Source organism: Chiloscyllium punctatum, chromosome 3 (genome assembly GCF_047496795.1).
Source record: "Chiloscyllium punctatum isolate Juve2018m chromosome 3, sChiPun1.3, whole genome shotgun sequence".
In the NCBI taxonomy this organism is placed as follows: domain Eukaryota; kingdom Metazoa; phylum Chordata; class Chondrichthyes; order Orectolobiformes; family Hemiscylliidae; genus Chiloscyllium; species Chiloscyllium punctatum.
Window position 1 is genome coordinate 92,685,433 of NC_092741.1, and position 12,674 is coordinate 92,698,106.

At 38.1% G+C, this 12,674-nt stretch overlaps 1 protein-coding gene across 3 annotated transcripts in view; it reads right to left on the reverse strand.

Moving 5' to 3' along the window:
* Nucleotides 1-12,674, reverse strand: part of LOC140462949 (syntaxin-7-like) — a 55,092-nt gene that overhangs the window by 17,580 nt on the left and 24,838 nt on the right. For all 3 annotated transcript variants that reach the window (XM_072556485.1, XM_072556504.1, XM_072556495.1), the window contains exons 4-5: nt 8,217-8,307; nt 7,612-7,749 (exon numbers count right to left, since the gene is read on the reverse strand). In XM_072556485.1, the coding sequence (XP_072412586.1) occupies nt 7,612-7,749; nt 8,217-8,307 (229 nt within the window). The remainder of the gene's footprint in view (nt 1-7,611; nt 7,750-8,216; nt 8,308-12,674) is intronic.

The window sequence follows — 12,674 nt, forward strand, 5'->3', positions numbered from 1 at the left end:
TCTCTTTTATCCATAGCGCAATACAACGTCTTAAAGAACTCCAATACTCTAGTCAAACATAACTTGCCTTTCACAAAGCCATGTTGACGCTATCCAACAATTTTGATTCTCTCCAAATGCCTTGCTAAAGCTTCTTAAACAAAAGATTCTAACATTTTCCCTATGGCAAATGTTAAGCTAGCTGGCCTGTAATTTCCTGTCTTCTTTTTTTGACCAAAGGTGTTGCATCTTCAAATATAATAGGACTGCCTCCAAATCAAAAAACTTCAGAAAAGTAAAGCCAATTGCATCTCACTGGCCATTTCATTTCAAACACAAGGATGATGTCGATCCAAACCAGGGCATTGCCAACCCAACATTGCAACAACTTACTTAGTACCATGCCTCCAGTGACTGCGATTTTCCCATTTTTTTCATCTCATGATTTATCACTGCTTCTGAAATGTTACTTGTATCCTCTTTGATGAGGACATGTAAAATATCAGTTTAATTCATCTGTTGTTTTGTTTTCTGTTATTAGTTCTGCAGTCTGACTTTCTATAGGACCAACACTCATTTTATTATCTGTTTCCTTCTCTAATTTTTTATACTCCTTGTTAGTTTTTTGTATCGGATATTTTCCCACTTGACTAATACTTGGTCATGCTTTTTAAATTTTCCAAACTGCTACCTGTCTGCACATTTAACATTTCGAGTTATCTAGAAATGGTGCATCTATCCCTTGGAGCTTGTTACTTGTTGGAATGCAACTATTTTGTAGGTTCTGAAATATCCCCCTGAATGTCTGTCGATGCTTTAACCTAATTTACCAAAATACCTTGGTCAACCCTGCTTACATGGTCCCACAATTGCCCTTCCTTAATGTTCAAAAGATAACCTCAGATATACTCCTCTCTTTCTCAAACTGACTGTAAATATTAAAACGTTTTTAAACATCTAAACAGCTACAACAATACATGTGCACATTCATCAACTATTCAGGTTGAAGCATGAGGTTTTTACTTGAACAAAGTCTACAGGCAATGGAACCTGGGCATCATTACCGTAAATATAAATGCATAATTATCTGAGGGACACCATTAAAATTTTCCACAAGCTGGCTCTTGATGTCTTTAAAACAGTCTTTAGCACCCAGTAGATAGTTGCGTTCACACCAACAGGTGGGTGAGAAAACCCATTATCTAAATGCTTAAGGGACAGCACCAGAGTTAATTATTATGGCACTATAACTGAACTCATTAAGTCATAATAACAACTTTGCTGCACATAAATGATGGTACTTGCTTCAGAACATTCCAGTTGTTGCTATGTTCTCTATTATTGGTTGTCAACAAGCCAACAATTTTCAGATCAGTTGCCTAGATGTGGCAACACCTATTACCTCATAAATCGAGAAATTTAGTGAATACATTTGTTAGTCTTGGTTTCCAAGCAAGCAAAAAAACCACCAAAAATAGTATCTGTAGACAAAGATATGGCTGACAATGCATTCTGTCTGTTCTAACAGCCCAACTTTAAATGCTTCCCCAGTGGGACTCTACCTTCATCTGTCCAGTACATGAATGCAAAGTCCCCCTTCATCTCCTTGAAAACATTCTTTGGTCAAATTTTTGCTCATCAGCCCGACTATCTCCTTATGTACTTGAGCAAAAAAGGTCTTTGCAATATTATTGCAATGAAGAAACTAGAGATGTTTTACTATGTTAAACTTGCCATAAGGATTAGTTATGGAGCCTATCCTAACCACTGATCACGATTCTCCCAAAACCTAGGTTTTGCACCAAGTCTCAGTTGAATTATTTTCAACCAAAAATTGAGCTACCCGAGAAGAGGGATGGCTACCTTTGAATTCATTGTCACACATCGCCGAAGGGCCTGTTTCCACACTAAGTAATCTAATCTAATCCCTAATTAAAGGAAATTAAGTTCTAGCACTTTAACATACAAAAATGTACTTGGTAATGGTTTGATTAACCAATTGCAAAAATAACTCAATTTCTCAATTAATAAAACAAATGATTTCAGTGTTCCTGTTCAAGATAGATTTCTGAAACATTGTTGACAAATTCTTAGTTTTGGTATCTTGACTGGTTTAACTCAATTCAGAGTTGAGGGGAAAGGATTCCAGTACAGCCAAGACTGGCAGCTACCTGATCATAAATTGTCCAAGTATAGCCTACCCACAAAAATACAAGTCAAACCCAACTAGATCAATTATAGTGCCTTCAGTCTGCTCAGTTCATCTGCAAACTGATGCCAGGGACTGTTGATGGCGCCATTAAGCAGCACGCTAAAGCAATAACCTGCTCATTGACACTCAATTTAGTTTCAGCCAGGGCCGACAGCTGCTGACCTTATTACATCCTTGGTCTGAACATGCTCAAAAGAGCTAAACTTCAGAGGTAAGGCAAGAGTGACTGCATTCAGCTAAATGTGGCATCACGGAGTCCACGCAAAACTATAATGGATGGGAATTGAGGATTGGAGTCATACCAATCACAAAGGAAGATGGCTGTAATTGTTGGAGGTCAGTCATCTCAGCGCCAAGACATCTCTGCAAGAGTTCATCAGGACAGTCTCCTGGATCTAATCATCTTCAGCATACGCTACATTCAATGGCATTACCATCACTGAATCCCTGACAATCAACATCCTGTGGATTACCACTGAGCAGAAACTAACTGAACTAGCCATATAAAAGAGTGGCAACAAGTGCAGATCAGTATTTAAAAACTTGGTAGCAAGTAAAAACACCTGAATCACCAAAGCCTTCCACTATTGAAAAACAACAAGTTAAGAATGCGTTGGATAATTCTCCATTTGCCTGGATGCATGCAACTCCAACAACACTCGAGCAATTTGAAACCATCAAGGACACAGCATCTCACTCGACTGACAACCAACACACAGTGCCAGAAGTGTGCTCCATGTCCAAGATGAACTGCAGCAACTCAGCAAACCTGCTTCAAAAGCATCTTCCAAGCCAACAACCTTTACCAATTAGAAGAATGACAGTGTCCCTCCAAGTCTCACACACGTGATTTGTAATTATATCACTGTTCAAGATTCTGACGCTCTCTACTTTACAGAACTGTGGGTGCCCCTATAGCCCAAGCACTGCTATGGTTCAAGAGGTAGGATACCATAACATTCTTTGGGAAAATTAGAGAGATTGGCAATAAATGTTAGCTTTGCTGGCGACACTTCTATCCCATAAATGAATTTTAAAAACTATGTCCATCCACACTAGAGAATGAATAAATTTAATAAGGCTAACTGGAATAAAACATAAATACTTGGCATCTGATGTGGGAAATCCTACTAACTTCGTACAATAATTCCCAGCTGCCAGCCCTATATTACATGCTTTTTTATGACATTCCCCTCACTGCCTCCTGCTGTCTGAAATCATGAGCTGAATATGTGTGTATTTTTGAAGCTCAAGGAACAGGCAGAGCCTAATGGCTTACTTTCATACTGCTACTGTTCAAGAAATAGGGAATGGCAGCAGCAGGGAAAGTCGGAGAGGAAAGCAACTGCCGTGCTAATAGGAGGAGAGACATATTCACCTGGGGGGACTGGAGCAGGGACAGAGTAAGATCCATTTCAGCAAGCAGCAGGGCATACAGCTTATGAAAGTATTTAAACAAAACAGATTACCACCAAATTCAATTTTATTTCATAATTTTAGTTTGTGCTGAATTAGTGAGAACTGGAATGTTTGGTTCTCATTCAGATCACCTTCGCCTATTTACATGATACACAGCTGTGAATTAGAATGTACTATTCAAAAACGTTGACTCCAGTTCTCAAAACTGTCCCATCAACCTTTGGGGGCAGGGCTTTCAGATCCAGTCAGGAAAATGGAGAAGAGTAGCTGAGAAACCAAGGTAGGTTTTACGTTCACCTGCTGCCCAACTATCTGCCATAGGCAGCACTGTTTTTAAAATCAAAATACTGAAAATGCTGCAAATCTGAAACAAATACAAAAAAATGCTGGAAAATACAACAGGTCTGGCAGCATCTGTGGAAAAAGCAGCAGAGTTAACATTGATTCCGATGTGACTCACCTTCAAAACTGAAGCAATCTCTGAAGAGGAGTCTTTTTTGGATTCAATGTTAACTTTGAGTTTGTTCAGCCTTTTCTTGTACTTGTTTTGGCACCAAATCATATTAACTAGATTCTAGTTACAGAAATATTGATGAAACTGCTTACATTAACATTGTGGAAACTTAATTAAGTAGATGCCAGATTATGATTTTGGTGTACAGTATATTTTTGTTGGTTAACTTGAACTTCAAATTAAGTAAATGGCATCTCAAAACTAAAACTAAATTCACATTCTCATTTATCTGTCACTGCAGAAACATTTCAAGGTTAGTTTTAATGTCAAATCTAGAGATTGCAGAAGGGTCAAAAGCGGTGATGGATAAGGAGCATTGCCAGTGTACCTTTGAAAATTGAGCCCAAACATTGTTGAGTGGCACTATGCAGAGACAGAAGAAGTTTGGTTGGAGGTTTGAGGGTGTCCAAGAATCAAATTTTGGGGAGTTGCAAAGGGTAATGACTCTATTGCGGTATATTGTATGATGAGAGTAAAATCAAGTGAGGACTGGACAGCAGAAGTCAGGCATTAATTGAGGTTGGTAAAGTGAACATGTCAAAGGCTGAAATTGACTAGCAAGCGAAAAGCACAACAGTCAAAAAGACTAACTTTGGTTCAGCCTGTTTCGGTGCTTTTCATGAAAACACACTTCAGATTCGAGCAGAGAGTCGAGTGAAAGATAGGTACGACTATGGGAAGTGATTACATATTTGATATGCTGGACAAGAACCAGGAATTGAAGATGGATCAGTAGCAAAGTTGCCATTTTTGGCAGTGCACTCGTAATTTATCAAAGTGAACATTGCTTTAGAAAGGTTTTTCTTTCTATTGGTACATGCATTATAATTTAAGGGACTTGCAGGATGCTATATGGTTTATAGGGACCATTGGTTAGTAATTTGCAATGACACAGTTAAATATGTGCTTTGATAAAAAGGGGAAGAAAATAGGAACATAGAAACATAGGAGCAGGAGTAGGCTATTCAGTCAATTGAGCTGGCTCCATGGCTAATAATTACCTCTACACCATTCCCCATGCCACCCCAAAATTCCTCAATGACATGAGTATCTTCACAAATTGGTAATCTAGCTGATTGCAATATGGAAAGGTATGAGAATCAAATGTATGCAGAGCGAACTATTTAACACTCCAGCTATCTGTACTGCTCGGAAAGGAAGTTGGCCAATGATAGCAATTCATTGGAAATGGCTTCAATTCAGTAGGACACAATACCTGTAGAGGGGAATGAGAAAGTGATGGTGCAGAAACTAGAAAGAGAGAAAGAATCGGTTTCTGGACCAGAGCCAATTGAGGTTTGGCTTCATGGCCAACAGAAAAACAAGGTAAGTCAGCAACAAAACAACATTATCACTGGTCAGAAATAAAACAATAACTGTATTTTAGTGTTGTTTGTAAGTAATTCTGTACCAGGAAGTGATTTTATTTTAAGACGCAGCTGGAAAACAATAGGAGGAGTAAACCAGCCCTTTGAACCTGCTCTCCCATTCACGGCTAATCATCCAACTCTAATTGGTTCATGGCTTCTCCCAATGTCCACTGATCCTTTTAGCCCCAGGGACTATCTTACTGAAAACATGCCTTTGAGACAGAATTCCACAGGCTCACCACTCAGTGAAAAAGAGTCTCCTCATCTCAGTCCTAAATGGTCTCCTCTGTATCCTTAGACTGTGACCCCGGATGCTTGACTGTAGGTCATCAGGAACATTCTTGCTGTATTCACCCTGTCTACTTCTGTTAGAATGTAAAAGGTTCCTAAGAGAATCGTTGCTCCTCATTCTTTTAAGCTCCAATGACATAGTCCAAACCAATGTAGTCTCATTTCATATGTCAGTCCTGCCATCCTAGAAATCAGTCTGATCAACCTTTGTTGCATTACCTCCATAGACAGAACCCTCAGGTAAGATAATCAAACATTGCATACAATACTCCAAAAGTACTCTCAACAAGGCCCTCTACAATCACAATAAAAACATCTCTGCTTCCGTACTCAAATCCTCTCATTATCAAGGTCAACGTACCATTTTTGCCTTCTTCAGCTGCCTGCTTACTTTCAGCAATTGGTGTACAAACACATCTAGGTCATGTTGCACCTCTCTTTTCCCCCAATCTAACATGCAGATAATCTGCCTTCCTGTTGTTGCTACCAAAGTCAATGTCCTCACATTTGTCCACATTATTCTTTATTTGCAATGTATTTTTCCACTCACAACTTGTCAAAATCACACCGAAACACCTCTATATTCCCATGTTTGCCCTCCCACCCAAGTATGTTAACTGCAAACTTGTAGATATTACATTTAGCTCCCTCATGTAAAGTATATAAATAAAAAAACCCTTTAGGGAACTCAAAGCATAATAAGCCTTGATTATACAGTGTGAATAGCTGGGGTCCAAGTAATAATCCCTGCGGTACTAGTCACTGGCTGCCACTCAGAAAATGGCCCATTTATTCCTATGCTTTGTTTCCTATCTGCTAACCTTTACTCTACCCACGTATTTCCATTCCAATCCTGTCAGCTTTCCAGCTCCTTTGCTATTAAATCTTCTATAATGGATTTTAGCATACAAGGTAATTACGGAGCTTACAAATATCGCTTGCAGAGAAAACTCTGATTAAAAAGATTAATCCATTGGGTGAATTGATAATAACTTACTGAAGAACTTTGTTTATGTTCAATTAAATGCAAAGCATGTACACTTACAAGGATGATGAGGTAATTACCAATGGGTGTGGGAAGCTCAACAGCCAAGTGAGATCTGATTAGAAATGTGAAATGTGCAAGAAAAATCCATGAGATCTACCAGAACATAAACTTAGAAACAACATTAGCCTGCTGCAAATTATTTAACAAGTTGAGAGACGTGTTGAAAACCACAAAAGTTAATAACCTCTTTTGTCCACATTATTCTTTATTTGCTATGTATTTGCCCACTCACTCAAATGGGCAAATTTGAGTGAGTTGGCAAATACACAGCAAATGGTAAAATGGAGCTAAATGATTTGTAAAATTTCAGCAATGAACAACAAGCATTTCCAGTTGAGTTGAGCTATCTTCTGTCTTGTCATAATGAATTAAATACTACTTCAAGTTGACAACTTAACTGTTGTTTTGATTTCTGAATGATCAAGAAGAAGAATGAACTGTGGAGGAGTTAAAACGAAAATGAAATTTCTTTTTCTTATGTAGGCACATCCACAGTGCTGTTAGCAAGGGAGTTCCAAGATTTTGATCCAGAGCCAGTCAAGGACTGACAATAAGTGGCTTAAAAAGGAATGTGAATGTGGTGACATTTCCTTCTTGACAGTAGAGCTCACATATTTGAAAAGGGATTTGGCAAGTTGGTGCAGAGAGTGTTGCATATGGTGGGTCATGACACTGCGGGTTAATGATGAAAGGAGTGAATATTCAAGTTGGTGGAAGAGGTGTCGATCAAGCAGAGTCCTTTGTCCTCAAGTACTGGCAATAAATACTGAATACTTACCGACAGACGCGAGCCAGCACGTACTCTTGCTACAAATTCTTTTTCTTTTTGTGCAGCTTCTCGTTGGATTCTTTGAAAATTTGTTAGTGCTGTAGTGAATTCTGCTACTAAACGATCTTTCATTATCTTCCTTTGCCTCTGAGAAAAAAAACAACTAAAAATTAAGATACATTTCAAAACAGTAATAACGATCATAAACAATATGTTTGATATTGTAAAAAGAAGTGTGGTTTACAAGAAAATTATACTTTCAAAATCAAATTAGTTAGTAATAGCAATGTAAACTACTCCAAGACAACAGCCACATCCACAAATTATGGGGAAAATGGATTTGAAGAATTTTTACTAAGGTTTGATTTTGCTTGTAAATACTCATGTTTAAATGGTTTAAAACTCCTTCTAAAATGATTTTACTTACAAATATTGAAGTCAAATTAATAAAACAGAAATGTTTTGATATAAATGCTCATTAGTATATTGAGTGAATAGCTGCAGTGCCGAGACTTCTGTTTATTAGCTAGAAAAGATGTTTTCAATAATCATCAATACAGTGATACACTGGATTTGAAGATTTGGATACGATGGGGTGACAAAAAAACCATTACCTGGTCAGTTAAAGATTTTATTAATCCAAATTCCCTTAAATTCTTCTCAGTTTCTTTAGCAAGGTGGTTTACTAACTGCTGCTTCTGCTGACTAAGATTAGGAAAAAAAACATTCAATGTATAATCAATAATGTAAAACAATTAGTAGCAATCACAGACAACAAACAGCTCCTGGCAGTAATATCAAAATTGGCTAAAGGTACTTAATACCAACGTTCACATTGTTTGTACATTTAGTTCTAAAGCTGCATTGCATAATCAAGTTTATACAAATAGTAATTTTTAATTTGTTTTCAAGATTTCAGAATGCTGGAAAGGCTACATTTAGTGTTCATCTGTAGCTCGGCTGTGGGGCCTTCCCCAACCTCTACAATTTTTTGTGCTGTTCATGATACAATTAGGTATGGAAGTCTGAGATTCTTTCCCAGCAATGTTAAAATAACAGCAGTTTACATCCAAGTCAGATTATCAGCATGAGCCTTAGAGTTGAAAGTGTTCCTGATATTGCTGCTTTTGCCTTTCTTGTTATAAGGCACAGAGTTAATGGGTACTTTTAATATAACATTATTAAGTTACTCCAAAGCATCCTTCAATCACATAGCATGATGATGCAGGTGTTGGATAATAAATTCAGAAATAGAGGTGGCAATGAAGGAAACCACACTCTCCAGAAAGACACCACACTTGATCATTGAATATTGGGTTAGTGGTGCCGGAAGAGCACAGCAGTTCAGGCAGCATCCAACGATCAGCGAAATCGACGTTTCGGGCAAAAGCCCTTCATCAGGAAGCGGGCTTTTGCCCGAAACGTCGATTTCGCTGCTCGTTGGATGCTGCCTGAACTGCTGTGCTTTTCCAGCACCATTAATCCAGTACTTGCTTTCCAGCATCTGCAGTCATTGTTTTTACCTCATTGAATATTGGGGTTCAGCTGGACATTGACAAGCACATATACAGCTTAACTGTCTCTATGAGAAAGTAAGGACTGCAGATACTGGAGATCAGAGCTGAAAATGTGTTGCTGGAAAAGCGCAGCAGGTCAGGCAGCATCCAAGGAACAGGAGAATCGATGTTTTGGGCATGAGCCCTTCTTCAAGAATGTTAACTGTCACTAGCCACATTTCAGCCCAAACCTCCTTGTTAAAGGCCTTCAGATTTTAACATAAGCTCCACTGGCAGAAGTACTGTGAACTAAGCCAAGCTAAATGGGATCAGAGAACAGCTTCATTATAGACCAAAACAAAACAATGTCATTGATGAATTAGTTAACAAGAGAACTAAGCAGCCCATTGTAAAAAGTTCCTGCAGACATGTCAAGGGTCTCTAATAACATTCCTCCTGTGCATCAGGTATAACTTCAGCAACTGGAGGTTTTTCCCCACTGAGTTTAAGTTAGCAATAGGTGGTGATAAAGGCAACCACTCTCATTTCTGCTTTTGACATTTAGCTCCTCCATCCCAGCTTAAGTGGGAGTAGGCAAACTAAGTAGAATAGCTATTGTAAAGGGAATACATTCCCGCAGTCATACAGAAACATAGGAAGGAGGAACAAAAGTAGGCCACTCAATTAACTTATCCATATATTTCATACATCAGTATCTAAAACAAATTGTTTTTACATATAATAGTTGGGATGCAAATACGGATCTCTGCATTATCCACTTATCACCACTTTCCACTTCCTAAAAGAAACCATTTATTCCTACTCCCTTTCCCGTCTGCTGATCAATTTCCAATACATGTCAGAGCATTACCACCACTCCCATGTATTTTGATTTCACTTACTGACTTTCGTGGGGCTTTATCAGAAGCTTTTTGAAAATCCAGATATAAAACATCCACTGTTCTCCCTCATTTATTCTACTAGTTACGACCTCAGAAAAATTCCATTAAGTGTGCCAAAGACTTACGACAGGGAAATTGTATAAGAGGATATTGTACAATTGTTGTTTGAAACAAGAATCCTTTTATTACATCCTTGATAATAATCTCCAGCATTCTCCCTTCTACTGACGTTAGACATTTTGAAACTGCCAGTTGTCTGTGTCCCTCCATTTTTTAACAGTTGAGTTGGATTCAATCAGTTAGGACTGTTCAAGAATCTACAACATTTGAAAGTTGACAACAAATGTATCCACTATTTCCGCATTCATCAAATTTAAATCCCTAGAGATAGTTTATCAGGCTCCTGGGGATTTATCAAATTTCAGTCCCATTAATTTTTCCAATTTTTTTTTAAACTTAAACTAATTTCCTTTAATTCCACTTCCCCAAAAAACCCTTGCTTCTATAGCACATCTGTAAAGTTCTGTGCGTATTCTTCAATGAAGCAGAACTAAAGTAGTTGTTTAATTGCTCTGTAATTTCCTTGCTCTCCAATATCAATTATCACATTTCAGATGGTGAGGAGACTGTATTTGTTTTCACTGATACTCTTCTTTCTACATACTTACAGTTGTTCTTACAGTTTATGCTCATACCCTACGTTCCCTTCTTAATCAAATTCTTGATCCTTATTTGCTAAATTCTAACTGCTGCCAGTCATCAGGCTTGCTCCTTTCTCGAGCAACTTTTACTTAGGTCCATAGAAAATCTAAGAGCATCCTTAACTTCTTTTGTTAACTACATTTGGGCCAGTCTTCCTCTTGTGCTTTTTTTGCTCACAATGAGTACATAACTGCTGGACTGCATGCATCAATTGTCTAAAAAATAACCATTGCCTGTCTACTGTCAAGCCTTATAATGAGATTACTCAGTTTATTGCAGGAACTCACCCCTCAAACATTCATAATTTCCTTTGCTTTGATTCAGTACCCCGGTTTTGGATTGAACAACTTTAGTTTGTATCACAATGAAGAATTTTATCATGCTATGGTCACTTTTTCCTTAAATCTGTGGCATCAGGATTAGCTCAGCTGCGCAAGAGGGAAGGAAAAAATGTGCGAGGCAAGAATGATAGCAGATTTAATCATAAGGAGAACTGACAGACATTTCTGTGGAAGCAGGCATGACACCAGGATAGTTTGTTGCCATCCTGGTGTCAGAGTCAAGGATGCCACTGAGCAGCTGCAGGACATCCTGAAGGGGGAGGGAGAATACACCGAGGTTGAGGTCCATGTCAGTACCAAAATTATAGAAAAAGGGATCGAGTCTTCAAGGCAGAACGTAGGGAGCTAGGAAATAAATTACAAAGCAGAAGCACAAAAGTTGTAATGAAAATTTGTTTGCATTAGACTAGTTTTACAAACAGATGAGTAAACATCAAAGATTACTTTCAGCTTTATAAAGATCAGGAGTTTTTTTTGCCCGGGGATTCAGTTTGCAGGTGTCTTGGTTTAGGTTAGACATACAGAAGTTTCTCCTAGAAAACGGAGTTAGTATAGGACTGTTAGGAAATAGATTCACCCTCAATGTAAGCGCTTTAATGTAATACATCCAGACGATAAATATTTGTTTAGAACCCAGACTGGCTAATTGATGTTGAGGCAGTCTAAGCTAAGATGTGTAACTAATCGATGAAGAGGCTTGAAAAACTCTCAAGACTTGGAATTAAGAGAAAAGGTCGAGTCAAACCTATAGATGAGAGCGAGAGAGAAGAGAACTTTCTATATGACTCAACCACTACAGAATGATGATATTGGGAGAGATAGGATTGTATTTTATCAATACATTTCAAAAATCTTGCAAATTATATGTGAATAATTTGGTTTATTTTAGTTTTATTACTTTTGCACATTGTTAGAACCAAATCTGCAGCACTGCATGCTTGCGTTCAGTGAAAGACCAAATTGTTAAAACAAAACAAAAACCAAAAGAAAATATGATTCGTCAAGGCAGACTCTGATCTGATTCAGCGAGTAATAACATTATGTATGCATTGTTATGATCCCAGCTAAATGATCAAGCTAAGCAACAGTCACCTAAAGTACAATACCACTGATCATACAGCCTTCAATGTCCATCCAGATTTTAATAATGAAAGGAAAGCCTGCTCTAGTAGAAGAAACCAAAGTTACAATGTCACGAATCATGCTAAAGCATCTTCTGTGTTATGAATGCATAAAAGAATCAGTGATGAAACATTGAGAGTTAGGATATGGAAGATGATATGAACTGAAAGGAGTATGCTATTCATCTCTTCAAGATCTTCCCCAGGCCTCACCTCCTCTTGCACCAACTGCTCATAGCCATCATCACCCCAATATAGTGCAAAAATATATCTACTGCCTCTTTAAATACTTTCACTTTCTTCACATCTCTCTGGGGTGGAGAATTGCAGACATTCACTATCTTCTGGGAGAAGAAATTCCTTTGTTTCTCAGTTTTACATGAGTGTATCCTACACTGTATCTGATGCTCCTATTTCGATACTCCCTCACTAGTGGAAACATCATCTCAACATTTACCCCATCAAGTCTCCTCAAAACCTTGCATCTTTCAACAAAGTCATCCTTCATTC